Source organism: Oryzias melastigma, linkage group LG6, assembly GCF_002922805.2.
Source record: "Oryzias melastigma strain HK-1 linkage group LG6, ASM292280v2, whole genome shotgun sequence".
NCBI lineage: Eukaryota > Metazoa > Chordata > Actinopteri > Beloniformes > Adrianichthyidae > Oryzias > Oryzias melastigma.
This window is the reverse complement of record NC_050517.1, coordinates 540,312-555,511: the sequence shown is the minus strand read 5'-3', so window position 1 is coordinate 555,511 and position 15,200 is coordinate 540,312. Positions and strand designations below refer to the sequence as shown.

Below are 15,200 nucleotides of genomic sequence, written 5' to 3'. Positions count from 1 at the left end.
GACACTGGTAATGGTATAGGGCTGCACGGTGCCGCAGTGGTTAGCGCTCTTGCCTCACAGCGAGAAGGCCCCGGTTCGACTCCCAGCTGGGACCTTTCTGTGAGGAGTTTGCATGTTCTCCCCGTGCATGGGTGGGTTTTCACTGGGGACTCCGGCTTCCTCCCACCGTCCAAAACGTGCTTCATAGGTTCATTGGTGACTCTAAATTGCCCCTAGGTGTGAATGTGTGTGTGGTTGAGGCCCTGCGACAGACTGGCGACCTGTCCAGGGTGTACCCCGCCTTCGCCCTTCAGTAGCCGGGTTAGGCTCCGGCACCCCCGCGACCCCGAAAGGGACAAAGCGGTTAAGAAGATGGATGGATGGATGGTAATGGTATGCCTGCTTTAGCAGGATGGGGTTTGATTACGGTGTCCTGCTTAATATTTGGACTTTAATACATTAAATGTTGAGAACTTCAACCACAGCAAAAAGAGAAACTTAATAATTAACTTAAAACTTTTGGAGAAAATATAAATCTAATAAATATAAGAAATGTTAGCATGATGCTAACATTGAAGCTAATGTGTGTTATTCTCTGTGAATGTAAAGACTTTTTACACAAACATCAAATACATGACATTTTGCTGTCAGCAATGTGTGAAATCACAGAAACTAATGCAATTCAGGTCAGAAATGTTAATAATTGCTCAGCAGCACATTTACGTACATATATCTGACAGTAATGTAAACAGTGCGCTCCCTTAATTAAGGGTTTATTTAGGCTAAATATGGTGTAACAGGCCAGTCCTTTTTGGGTGTGCGCGTTTTGGATTATGAAAAAAAGAACTTACATAGCTTCCTTTATGCTTAGAGAATAATTTTAATGATCATTTTGTCTTCATAATAATCTTTAGTTCATACTTGTGTGGCGATGAAGGGCGTCTAAAATAAGCCTTTTGGTTCTGAAACATTTCTGATTTTAATATATTAGGATGTTTGGTTGTAAATGAAACGTTGTCTCTTGTGATTTGAAAATCTTGGAATGTAAAGTGCTCCCAGTTTTCCTGAACTCTAGGTTGTACTGACAGACATGGTGGCGTGACTCCAGAACTTCTTGATAGGAGAGTCGGTTCTGGTGTCAAACCTGTTTCCTGCTGTTTCACATGTTAGCCAGCAGAGGGCAGCAGCTGCAAACGCCTCAGACAAATAAAATGAAACCTGAAATGAATCTGAACCAATGATGTAGACACCAACCCTAAAGTCCTTTTAAGAAAGATTAAAATAGAATAATGTCAAAATAAATCATGCAGCGCACAATTTTATTTATTATTATTATTATTATTATTATTTACAAAGGTTATAAATGTTTTAGAACAAGTACATAAATAGTATTACTTGTGATGATGCTAGTGTGAATGCTGTAAGCAAATTAATGACAGAAAAAAAAAGTGAAAACCCCTACAAGCAAAACCGCTTATCCAAGTTGAATGGAAATGTGTTAAGATATTAGAAACTCTGATAAACTGATAGAATAAACATCGACTCTGCAATTTTATTTAGATTTCCCCTCATCTGTTCCAAAATGGAAAATAAAAACATAGGAAGACTCTAAAAACATACTCGAAATTCACTGAAAAATTAGGAATTTGAGAATTAATATTTCTTAAAAAAAAAGTTAATGATACTGGAGACTTGGCCTTTGGTCCACCGTTTTCTGGGACATGTGAAACTTTACACAGGGAACCATGACACACAGAAAAATGCAACATATTGAAAATCATGTCAGTACTTCTGTCCAGATAAAAAAGCACCCAGTGATAGTACTCTAAGGTTAATCAATCACAGTAAAAACTCCAGCCAGTGAGAAATACTGAATGAACAGATCATGTTAGGTAGCTGGTAGGCAGCAACGTATGGGATCAAGTTACCAGTGTGAATAAAGAAAGAAGTGGGGGAAAGAATCTAAATTCTTACTTTCTCCTGAAAAGTGGAATAATGTCTGACTAGGACACTTGGCAAGCATTAAAAAAAATACTCCTTGAACTCCCTTCTGTTATGAACTGCACACCATCTGAGCAGTCCTGAGCACCCCCCCCAAATGAAGACTGGGCAGATGTTCACATCTGGCTCATAGCAGAGTGAATGGAATCACAGACGAAACTGAGGAATTTCCTGTTTTTAGCAGCAGTGCAGACGTTTGAGCTCCTGTTTTTAATAGAGTAGGTAAGTGAAAGATTATTGGCAAAGCAGAGAAGACTCACATAATCAAGAGGAGGAGTGCAGACTCCTGGAAGGCCCTCCTCTTTTACAGTCTCTCTGCCTCCCCATCATACACCAGGACAACAGAACCACCGCCCTGCAGGGACACTCCACTGCAGCCTCTCCATCACTGTCTTCATGGATTGTCACCACCTTCTCCTACTGTGGACATGCAGCCTGCTGCCAGGTGAGTACCTGAGCACCACAATATGACTCAAGGTGGACACCAAACCCCTGCAAAGGAAACAACCAGAAGGCAGATGGTGGAAGGAAGGGTTCATACCTGTAGATGCAAATCAATCGTCCCAGTGTGCCATTATTTAATGTTTTCTGATACTGGGTGGTTTTTTATCCAAAATAAACAGATCTATTCAAATTATAAAGAAAATGTCTGTTTTTAATATAGATCAAATTGTTTTTTTAAGACTATTCTTGTGAAGGACAATAAGTAAAAGTACAAAGTTGACAAAGAATCAAACTAAATCATTTATTTTAGGTCCTGTTGGCTGACCCCCTTTAGTTGACTTATTTTGGTTATTTAATTGTGACATTCATTTGTTTTGTTTTTTTTACCACCGTCCCAATGTACTTGTATTAGTATTCTAGCTCTAAAGAACTTTTTTTGTTGTTTTCCAGCTTAGCTCATGCATATCTATCAGTGTTTTTTTAGGACTTACAGACTCCAGACACCTGCAGCGAGTCTGTTGTATCAGGTTTTGCTACATAATGTGTTTTCTTTCTGGGACCTCAAGGCTTTCTTCAGTCAGATAAAACACATGTTCATTGAGTGTCCCTCAAACTGCTTTTATTCATTGATCTCTTTCCAGTCCCTGAATGGTTTGGCTGACTTCAGCTCAGTCAGAGCTTCAACTCTTAAACAACTGTTTGTCAGTGTGACGTGCAAACAGGAGATGGTCTTCATTATTTCCTATTCATCTTTACATTATCATACACTCAGCAGGATATTTACTGTGCATTAGCAGATTTGTGACTCTCATTTTGAGTTTGAGGAATGTTGTTGTCAGGAAACAGTGCTGTAGGAAACAAAATAAAGGAGGCCACACTCATGGCAGTGACTTCAACTTTAATAGATAAAGTCAGACATGACAAACCCATCACCAAAAGGTAAGAAAGACAGGTCCCAAAGCAAATCTGATCTGATCTGACAAAACAAAATGAAAAACATCACTAAAATTAACTGAGATTAACAGAAGACAGCTGTGGTTTACCAGTCTGTGGATTAGCAACTTAAATCTAGTGAGATTTTAAAATCTGAAAATGGATCATGAACCAAGAAAGGATGACTGAAAAACAGAATGAAGAGTAGATCTTTTTAGGCAGCCCACCCAAAGTTCACAAATCACAGAAAAAAGGCATGGTGTCCACTCAAAAGTGTTTGGGCAGCACGAAGTGGTTAGCATTCTCACCCCGCAGCATGAGGGCTCTGGTTCTTTCTTTGTGGAGTTTGTATGCTCTGTATGTGTGGGTATTCTGCAGGCACTCTGGTTTCCTCTCACAGTCTATGCTTCATCGGTATCTCTAAATTGCTCTCAGTTGTGTGATTGTGTTGCTCCGCAACAGACTGGTGATCAGTGCAGCTTTTTTCTGCAAATTAATGTGTTTGATCATATTATTGAACCTTTCAAGTTTCAGAAAAAAGTAGAGAACAAACTCGTCAGGCTTTGGGGCTCTACAATAAAAGTGGTGTCATCTGGACTCCACAAGACAACATGCTGAACTTTTTTTTTAAGGATTTTTCATCTTCACTGGTGTCAGTGATAGATATAAAACCCTGTCCACCTTTGCCATGGGAGAAATTACACATCAATATAAGGGTGGGGTAATCTGGACCCCATAAGATAGCTCAAGGGTTAAAAGAAAAGTTGTTTTCATTATGTCAAACAGGCAGACAGATGGGTTCATGTGCAGCAGGTTTGTGGTGACTCTAAATTGCCCCTAGGTGTGAATGTGAGAGTGTATGTGTGTGTGATTGAGGCCCTGCGACAGACTGGCGACCTGTCCAGGGTGTACCCCGCCTTCGCCCATCAGTGGCCGGGTTAGGCTCCGGCACCCCCCCGACCCCGAAAGGGAAGAAGCGGTCAAGAAAATGGATGGATGGAATTAGATTATTAACTAAAAATCTTCAGTGACTTTTAGATACTGTTAGGTTTAAACAGCCTGAAACATTTCTCTGCTACTTCATGAAAGACAAGAGAAAGATTAGCTCAAAATACTTGGAAGGAGAAACATACAGAGACTGTGCAGGCCGTCTCTTCTTGGCTCTCAAGTTCTCTGTCCAGGCCTTGTCTTTTTATTCTGTTCGAGGCATTCCCTAGTTACATTTAGATCTGTAGCTCTGAAGGGTAGGGGAAAGGACAGCTACAGACCGGATTTTATTATCAGTAATGTCAGATTCTCTATCATCCTGTTTGGTTTCTTCAAGTATCTCCATTTTCTCAGCTCCTCACAGTCTTCAGATGGGACTTGGCTCCAGTTTCTTGATACCAAGCTGTACACAACGACAAGATTAAAGATAGAGAAGTTAAAATCACTCATAATAAATATTTGATAAATGTATGTACAACCCTCTAAATACCTTCTTAAAACTTTTTTGGTTTGCAATATTTTTGGGTTTTTGCACCACGGCCTCTCAGGGGGCGGCTGTGGCTGTAAGGCACATTGGGCCTTCCAAGAATGTTGTGAAGCGCTATGTAAGTAAACGCCTTGTACCATTTGAGAGAACACAGGTGATGATGTAACTTATGCTGATACCGTCAAGGCTCTGGTCTCTCAAAGCTGGACCTGTGTAGTCTGGGGTCATAGCAGTCCAATCTGTAGATTAGGCCACTATTAAAGGAATAAAAGTATTTCTGGCTGATTACAGAACTTCCTAAAGTTAAGAACATGGGAGTGATTATGGCCATGGAAGAAAATGGCTCTAAGACATTTTGTATTTTCTGCTGCTGAGTACTGATACTTAAAGAAACAGAGTGGCAAACCCAGTGTAGATCATGAAACTGTTAACTAATTGCTACTGAAAAAAAAAAATCATATTTAAATACTGTAAAATGTAGGCATGGTGTTATTAACACATCTGTAAGTGGCTGTTGTTAGAGCCTAGATTTGACTGGACCTGCCAGGTGAGAGAATAAGGATGTGATACAAAAACACTGGAACATCTGTGATAGGAGCAAGAGGCCCAACCTAAGCAATGACATGTGTAAATGGAAAGTAAGAAAAACATGCAACTCCAAGCAGTGTAAATCTCCAGCAGCTTCTCTATCTTTTCTGCAGCTAAAGGGCCTGGCCAGAATGCTGTCTGCCACCTGAATTTCAGCAGGACTAAGGAAACATGAAGCACCTAAGGTTCTTTCCTTAGCAGTTTTGTTAAATCAGAAAGATCAGCCTTTTAGATACATATGTCTGTCTGCATCCTTTTAAGCCAAAAGGAAGAATTCACATGTTTCCAGTCAGCACTGTATCGGTTCTGAGCCAGAGGATCCATGTGTCACCCTGCTGGAGGACGTAATGCTCTCTGCTTCACGAACGTTCCTCATTTAATCATTTCCATCTTTGACCGGCATGAACTTCACTGAGTCGTCTGAGAAGTGAGAAGTCCTTAAATCCACCAACTGTTTGTTTTATTCGAGTCATTTACTACAGCGCCTGCTGGCTATTCATCTGTTTAATGAGAGTAGCAAATGCTTGTGTGGAAAAGTCACCTAATGCACACACAACACCTCAGAAGAGGAACATCTGACTAATCTGAACTACGTAGAAAATGTCAAAAAGCTGATTCCTTGAAGGATTGCGAGGATCTGGAAATTCAAGGCTTCGTCTGTTTTTGCCAACTCCTCTGATGAATCATGACTGCTGAAGTCAAGCAGAAGCCAATCCTCACAGAGAGGATCAGACCTGCACCTCTTCAGGCTGGGACATTTCTGCTCCTTTCCAACGTGGCTGCTGAGCTTTCCAGAAGCACATTGTTGGACGAGACAGCAGACAATAAACTCCAGATCATCACTCACAGCTCCAGCTTGGTTCTGGACGGGTCCAAGAATCACAGCATTGGAGAAAATCAGAACCTGGTTTAAAAAACATGTGGGGGTCATTAAAACTGCCTTGGTTTTTTATTGAAAGTGTTTATGACTTTGGTGCTGGTCTGAAATTAGAAGAGTTGGCTTTGGTTGTGGGATGATACAGTTTTGAGCTTACATCATACTGTAAGAGAAACAGATGAAATGAAAGAAGCTGAAGAGTTAAGAGACAAGCCACTATGATGAGCAACAGGAGAATTTTGTGCATTTCATTTTACACTTTTATGTATTTGTGAATTAGTTCTGACTGCCCTTAAAGGTGGACACAGGCTATCTGTAGGTTAAGAATTGGAAAGGGAGCTGCAGGCCTTTGTGAAGTGTTGTCTGAAGAGTGCTGACTTCAGAGGGCATTAAAAATGTATTCCTTGGCCTTAAGGTTAGGGATTGAAATGACCATTCTTGGTGTTAGGGGGGAAAAGGGATCTTGAGGATTTATGTTAAGAGGGTTTGGACCAGAGAGGTTTGAGGTGCACCAATTTTAGCTGCACATTTTACTACACACATACTTTACCTCACAACAATATACACTCCAACACACACACACAAATACATTAGACAAGGAAGGTAGGACCTCTGAACCTTCGTTCCCGCTACCCCGTCCCTGGTGGAGAAACCAGGTCCTCAGCAACAGCAGCCATGCCCTTGGGTCCTGAATTTCTGGGCCCACTGGGCCTCTCTCCATGCAGGGAGAGGGATCCCCGAGTTCTCTGCCAAGACCATGAGCTTGGGCAGGGGTGCCCAGTCCTGGTCCTCGAGAGCTACCACCCTACTGGTTTTCCAGCTCTCCTTGCTCTGCTTGCTGCTTATTACCTGGACCAGGTGTGTTCATTCATGGAGACATCTGACTGCACTAATCAGCAGCTGGCAGGGCTTGGAGATCTGGAAGACAGGCAGGATGGTAGCTCTCGATTACCAGGAATGGGCAGCCCTTAGCTAAAGGGTCATAATTCATCTGAATCTGGGAGTGTCCATGTCCCTGTAGTCTTGGCTGCGGTCCTTGCCCTTGAGCACTATACCAGTGGGTGAGCCTGGTTGTTTACAACGCTCTTGGGGGACCCTCACTTCCCTTGAGTGTCCTCCTCTTAGGTGGGGGTGGGTGACCCCTGCCTTTCTTTCCCCTGGACCTCTCGCGGGGCGGGTGAATGGTTGCCTGGAGCGTGGGGCGGGTGGGGGCTAGCTTGTGCCTGGGGTTCCTCTTGGACGGTAGTGGGCTGCTTGTCTGGGCCTTGGAGGGCTCTTTTGGGGTGAGGCCCCATGCTGGGCCGCCTGGCACAGCGGGGCGTATTCTTCTGGCTGGGCTGGAGCTTGCAGTCTTCTGTGCTTTCCTGCTCTCTGGCATTGGGGGCCTCTGTGGCAGTCCCGCTGGCCCTGGTCTGGGTGGCTGACGGAATTGCCAGGTGGGCGAATATTGTCTTATGGGCAATTGCGCTGGTGCCGCGGGGGCCTTGGCTACCACTGTTGTCTCGGCAGGGACCTTGGTGTGGGGATGACCAGGTTCTCTCCCTGTTCTTACATTCCATCATCCACCTCAGTAGAACACAGACACTCATCTGAGCTCAGGTCTCAGCCTGTTTCTGTATTTTTGCAGGAACTTTCGTTACTCTTAAGGTGCCTTAAAAGCGTCTCAGCTCTAATCTAATCAAATGCATTCTGTTTTATCAAATTTTCTGCTTGTAGAGGATTCAGTGTAGTTCAAAGTTTTTGTATCGTCTTCAGAACCTTATGGAATGTTTTTTTTTTGTGTGTGTCTTTTTCAGAGAATTCTTTACCCCAAATTCCCCAATATCAAAAAGGATTGCGATCAACGACCAGCCACAATGTCACCAGAAACCACTGATGTGTCAGACTTATTCATAAACTATTTTTCTGTGGACACAGCTGTTTCAGGAAATCAGCTTCTCAATTATGATCCAAACCAAAATAACAAAACAAAACAAATCTATTCTCTCTACAGTTCTTTGAGATTGATCCTGATTAGAACAAAATCACTTGGATAACGCATACTCTATTAATAATAAATCAATAATTATAATATTTATACTTCAAAAAGCTGAAAGGCAGGTCATTGCTTTGCAGCAGGATCTATTGAATAGCTTCCTCACCTCACATCAGGATCTTATCAAAAGAAGGACTGTTTAAATGACATCTAGCCTCACATCAGACTTACTTTTTTCTCTGACTTCTCTGTCAGTGTTTCAAACTATGCTTGCTGCGTGTGTGCCATATTTTCAAAATTTGAACTAAAGTTTCTCAACAAAGGGATTGACGTCACTAGGTACTGCTGGATCCAGGAAGCCACCAATTTGTCAAAGGGGTTTTCAATTCTGAGGAACTCCTCCAACCATGCGTACGGTTTTTGATGATGTATCCCAGGGATTCCAGTAGGATCTTGCCAATCCAGCTCGAAGGATCAAGTTATGTCAGGAAACTTTTTCTGAAGATGGACTAAAGAAATGGCAAGATTCTCACAAGACTTTGAGCGCTTTTTTATTAGTCTTTGTCATTTGTGGCTTAGTATTCCTCGAAACAATGGTCAACTCTTTTTTGCAGTAGCTTCTTGTTGAATTCAGTTTTAACATGTTGTAACCCTTGTGCTATCCTAAGCATGTTCACATTAAGATTGGGGTCATCTGGATCCCACAAGACAGTGCGCTGAATTTTTTTTTCAAGGTTTTTTTATCTTGTTGTCTGTGGAAGACAAAAGATCCTGTCCACCTTTGTCCACCTTTATCATGAGAGCAATCAATATAAGGGTCAGGTCATCTGGACCACATAAGAGAGCACGAGGGTTAAGACAGTGGGAACTGCAGTGTGACTGCCATGCGTCTGTTGTCATTAACCCAGAACCCGATATTTTGATTGGACTAGAATTGAATCTTCTACCCATTTTCTGGATCATCTATTGAGTTACTTGGTTTCAGAGACACTAGTAATGTTGGACATGTCATCAGTGTTGTTTCCTGGAGTCACTGAGAGTTTCCATTATTTTCTGCTATCTCAAGTCAAAGATGAAATGAACCATTTACCTCATTGTGAGCTGTCTCCTAACACATTCCTCTGTTTCAGATCTTCAGCACTGCTTCAACTTTAACATGAAGAAGTTTAAGATCTTCTCTGGCTCTAAAGATGCTCAGTTTGGATACACAGTTCAGCAGCACCAGGCAGGAGGACGTGCATGGTGGGAGTCTAACTGAAGCTGGTTTGAACAGCCTCAGCTGAATATACAGGCTCCCCAGTTGGGTCTGGCTAGTGAGACATGTCTGTTTGTGCCCTCAGGTTGCTGGTTGGAGCTCCTTTTGAATCCACTGCGGGGCAGCAAACTGGTGATATTTATAAATGTCCGCTTGACCACCGAAATTCTGCCAACTGCAGCAGACTAAACCTTGGTGAGCATCAGACAAAAGAGGGCAGAGATTTAGGCCAGTCTATTAAAATGTCTGGATAAGACAGCCAGGCAGACTGACAGACAGATTGATAGACAGGTAGATGGATGGGCAGATGGCCAGGGTAGACAATGGGACAGATGGGCAAACAGACAAAAATAATGGTGGAGAAAACCAAAACCAAAAATCGATACCTCCTTAAATAGTGAACCTGATGAGTGATTGCAGGCAGCTGTGACTGTCTCAGAGGGGGTGGGGCATCCAGGAGAGGGTACAGCTGACTTGGGCCAATTAAATCAGTGTAATCCTTTTTGTGCTGTAATGGAGAATGAAAGGCAATTGAAAGCCAAATTAGTGATGAAAAGAAAATATAGTTTGAAGTTTCTGTTATTTTAAGAAGAAATTACTCTGATACATTTTTTTATTTAAACCAGGAAAAGTCTCTATAGACAACGTGTCTGAGAGAAAAGAGCAGATGAGACTGGGACTGACACTGATCTCCAACCCAAAAGACAACAGCTTTGTGGTAAGTCATAAAAACACAGAGTTGATCAGCTTTCCTAAAAAGTAATAAAAACACTCCAAACCTTAAAGTCCCACTCCGATCAACTTTTTATCGATTTTCAAAATATTTCCAGTGGTCTTTTAATTATGATTGTTTTGTTATATAAGTATATATATACCACACACCAAAATAAATTTTGTTTTACAAGACATAGTTTCTGCAGAAGTGCAGTAATTCATTAGAAATTCACCCTGAGTTGGTGCACAGCAATCCCAACCCACTTTCCCCACCCCATTGATGAGAGCTCTCTGTTCCTTGCTGTAAGTCAGCAATCCCGCTAACTTACAGTCCCCCACATCCCTAACTTAACATTACTGGTGCAACAAAAACAGTGATCAATGCAGAGCTATCCGAAGCAGATGCCGGTTCGGACAGCTTGAGGAAAACAAAGACGTACAGTATATAGATCTATTTGTCTGCAAGTGGATGCAACAGAATGGAGCAGACCAGGGAGATTGTGCTATAGTAGCTTGTACATCACAAGCTTTTTTAAACATTTTTATGTCTGCTCCTGAGTTACAACAGTTTTAATAAATAAATATTCAGACATTCAATTTTAATTAATTTTGTTTATATATGTTCTCCATCATCAGAAAAGTGTCACAAGAAATGTAGAAACAGCAAAAACAAAATACACAATTTTCATCTGAGTGAGTTTTTAAAAACTCAGTGTTGAGCTTTTAACACCAGAGCTGTCAGCAGCGACACCCAAATAACACACCCTGCACTAATTACCTACTGTAACCACTGGACTATTTACACATATATACAAACATTGAGTGTACAACACACTCTCAGTAAAATGCATACATATGCCACGACTTTGGACTCTGAAATACGCCAAACACGGTTTTTGCGTGCATATGATGCGCAATGGTAGAGAATAGGTTGCGCCGGCGTACAATATACACGCCTTTTTAGGTTTCGTTTTGATCACATGGTCAGAAATCCTCGGGCTCTTTTCTAAATGACGTCGTTCCTGGTTAAGGTTAGAATTACGGTTATGGTTAGGGTTAGAAAAGCAAATTGTTCGTTAGTGGGGCTGTCTGTGATGCTCACGCCTCCACCAGGGGCTAGTCAAACGTGGAAAACACATTTTAACACGTTTAGGACCGCGCGTATTATATGCACGCAAAAACCGGTTTTGACGTATATTTTACACGGTATTTCCTAAATCGTGGCATATGTACGCATTTTACTGAGACTGGGCTGGAGTGTATATATGTGTGTGTGTATGTAAATGTGTATACAGTGTTCCCCTGTGTATTGGCATTTCTTTATTCGCGGTTTCACATATTCGCAGATTTACGTGAATCTTGCGGCTCGTCACAAATATCTGAGAACTCAAGACCCTTGCATGAATTTTTTGCACTCGAAGGAGATAATGCGTCGCTGATGTGTATCTCCGCACAGCGTGTGAAGGGGCGGAGCAATGCCATCTGCTCTCCTCTCTCCATACCCCTGCATGAAGAAATAGCATCAGCTGACTTTGAGGCAGACCCAAAAAAACACCTGATGTGATGAAAAAGAAAATCGCAGATGATGATTATCATCCGGAGCAGGTGGAAGGAAGAAGGAGGTAGCGTGCTTCTGATTTTAAGGCACAGAGAGACAGAGTGTTATTCCTCATCTGTGTCCTAAAGTAGGCTGCTGTACAGTCTTTTGTCTTGAGTTAAAAAAATAAAAACTCTTTATGCCGAGTGATAGTCATATACTCTTTAATAAATATGTTACAAAGCATGACCAGAAATGTTTTTAATGAGTATGGATTGGTTACAGCATTGATTAACATATATCAATGGGTAGCAAACATCCTTTTCTCTGTATTCGCAGATATTTGCAGATGCCTCCGGTCTCTAATCCCTGGGAATAAATTATCGCATTAATCGTGATTACCTAATTACAGACATCTTTTTCCTCTTTTTTTTCATAGCATTGATCTAATTTCCGCGTTGGACGGTTGCCTCCTCCATAAAGCAGTTCATGTCTGACAATGCTTGCCTGGATAAATATTAAATCCATAATCAAAACTTCAATCCTGTTATATTTTTAACTTTAAATATGAATCGCTTTAGAGCACCAGCATATTCTAGCACTCACAAATTCTATACAGAGCTAGTTAGAAAATGTTATACAATATAAAAAACGTTCTATATATATTCTATATTTAATGAATTAATTGTGACTTAAGTGTCACACTTAAGTGAGTTTTGTTTTTTTGTTTCAGTGTAGACTCTATACTTGGATGAGCTTTGATGATGCTTTAGTCATATCCCTTTTGGTCCATGTTGACTATTGCATAAAAATAGCACAAAGATTGTATATTTGATTAACCAAATAAACTTCAAACTTTAATATCAACCCTGGAGATAAACAGGTTTTTAAAAAGTTAATAATCTGACTGCAATAGGAGAGCAGAACAATAATTCCTGAAAGTAATTTACGATATTCTTTCGCTCTAAATCCTCAGACCTGTGGTCCTCTATGGTCTCATGAATGTGGAAGTTCTCTCTACAGCACCGGATTCTGTGCCAGAGCCAACCGCAATTTCAAAGTCACGCACGCCTTCGCACCTGCTCTCCAAAGTATCCATCCATCCACCCATCCATCCAACCCATTCATCCTCATTTGTTTGGTTATAACTTTTTTGTCATTTTTTGTAGGATGTGAAACGTTCATGGACATTGTCATTGTTTTGGATGGTTCAAACTCCATCTACCCGTGGTACGAAGTCCAGGATTTTATCACAAAAGTCTTGCACAAGTTTTACATCGGCCCAGATCAAACACAGGTCTGTCTGTCTTTATTTTTAACTTACTTGTCTCTGCTTTTAAGAATTGATGTTCTTCAGCCTCTAGGTCACCTGATTAAAGTTTTCTTCTCTGTAGTTTTGTTGAGCTTTGTTGGAATAATATACAAATTGTAAGAAGTTGAGAGTTATAGGCTTAATTTTCCATCTGTAAATTGTTAAGGGGACTCTTCAGGGGACTTACGTTTTTTTTTTTTTTTAATTTTTTTTTTTTTATATTTATTTATATTTATTCTGATTTGGATTGTACTGTTTTTGCTCCAGGTTGGGGTTGTTCAGTATGGCTCCACAGTGGTCCATGAGTTCAGTTTGGGTGAATACCAGACAGTAGACACTGTGGTGGAGGCTGTCAGGAACATTGATCAGCGTGGAGGATATGAGACAAGGACTGCGCTAGCTATCAACGTGGCTCGGTACGACGTCAACACAATATGGTTGAATGAGTGATCTCGTAAACTGTGTAAAAGCCACTTTTTGGGATCATCCAAATATCTGCTGACATGATTGATGTGGCCTGGTAACTATAGCCCTGAAACTTACCCGAGAATAGAAACAAAGTTTTTCAGAAACATGTACATTTTGACCTTTCAGCTGATCTCTTACTTACAAGTTGGTAATTCTCGGGCTATCAAATTAATGTTTTCATTCTACAATTGACTGTATTAGTGTAAATGACTAAAAGTTCTGATTATGATTATTGTTTTGATTGACAAAATGAATCTGATCCAAGTGATCAGCAGAGAGAAGAGCTGGGATTACCAGAAACAAGCTGACTTCTTTGTCAATAAAGGTTCAGGTCTGCTGCGGTCTAAGCTATCGAGGATTAGTTGAGCTCTAAACAAAAGGGAAACTAACCTGTGGACCACAACAAAGGCAGCAAACATCTGAATAACTGAACATCTTATGTTTGCTCATGCAGGTCAGAAGCATTTCAGCGAGGCGGCAGGTCTGGAGCTCAGAAGGTGATGATTGTGATTACAGACGGTGAATCCCACGACAGCATAGAACTTGTTGATGCCGTCAATAACAGCAAAAACGATAACATCACCATGTATGCCATCGCTGTGAGTTGTACCTTATTTATTAGCTCCAAATGGAGTACAACATCTATAATCTGTGACTCTCACCTTGTTCTCCATGTGGCATTTTCAGGTGCTTGGCTACTACAACCGCAGAGGAATCGACCCTAAAGCCTTTCTGGAGGAAATCAAGTTCATTGCCAGTGATCCTGATGAGAAGCACCTCTTTAAGGTCACTGAGGAGTCCGCACTGAAGGACATTGTGGATGCCCTGGGAGAGAGGATCTTCTCTCTAGAAGGTGTATCTTGATTTTACTTTCATCCATTAGTGGTTGAAGAGTCTCAGCAGACAGTATGACAAAAAAAAAAAACTTTATTAACAACATGCAGCAAGGCGGGAAAAAAATTACACAAAGAATGTCCTGATAAACCAAATTACTGAAAATACCACATAAATACCCAGTCATAAGATGAACATAAAAATTGAAGTGAATTAAAACAACTAGTTAGTAAACTAGCTAAATGCTAATACCAGAATGTGCCTATATTTCTACAGTATGTCAACACCACAGACAAATTCCAGTTCATACTTCCCTATAGGAACCAAATCAACTTAGACCTAATAAGAATAAAGTAAAATGTTACCAATATCTTTAAATTTAGGTAAATTAACCCAATTAAAGTTTAAAGACCTACTCCATTCAAGATAAGGTTTAGATTTTTCACATGTTTTTGTAGCATTGTTCTCATAATGGAGGACATCCATCCATCCATTTTCTTGACCGCTCCTTCCCTTTCGGGGTCGCGGGGGTGCCGGAGCCTATCCCGGCTACTGAAGGGCGAAGGCGGGGCACACCCTGGACAGGTCGCCAGTCTGTCGCAGGGCCTCAATCACACACATTCACTCTCACAATCACACCTAGGGACAATTTAGAGTCACCAATTAACCTATGAAGCATGTTTTTGGACGGTGGGAGGAAGCCGGAGTCCCCGGTGAAAACCCACGCATGCACGGGGAGAACATGCAAACTCCACACAGAAAGGTCCCAGCCGGGATTCGAACCGGGGCCTTCTCGCTGTGAGGCGAGA

At 41.3% G+C, this 15,200-nt stretch overlaps 1 protein-coding gene across 2 annotated transcripts in view; it reads left to right on the top strand.

The window, feature by feature from the left end:
- Positions 1-8,963: 8,963 nt before the first annotated feature.
- LOC112151709 (integrin alpha-11) overlaps positions 8,964-15,200 on the top strand; it is a 24,465-nt gene continuing 18,228 nt past the window's right edge. Inside the window, exons 1-8 of one of the 2 annotated variants that reach the window (XM_024280740.2) lie at positions 8,964-9,513; positions 9,612-9,721; positions 10,153-10,244; positions 12,754-12,868; positions 12,947-13,074; positions 13,357-13,505; positions 14,012-14,156; positions 14,245-14,410. In XM_024280740.2, the coding sequence (XP_024136508.2) occupies positions 9,428-9,513; positions 9,612-9,721; positions 10,153-10,244; positions 12,754-12,868; positions 12,947-13,074; positions 13,357-13,505; positions 14,012-14,156; positions 14,245-14,410 (991 nt within the window). In that variant the 5' untranslated portion in view covers positions 8,964-9,427. Of the gene's footprint in view, positions 9,514-9,611; positions 9,722-10,152; positions 10,245-12,753; positions 13,075-13,356; positions 13,506-14,011; positions 14,157-14,244; positions 14,411-15,200 lie in introns of both variants that reach the window. The other variant, XM_036212150.1, reaches the window with a different exon arrangement.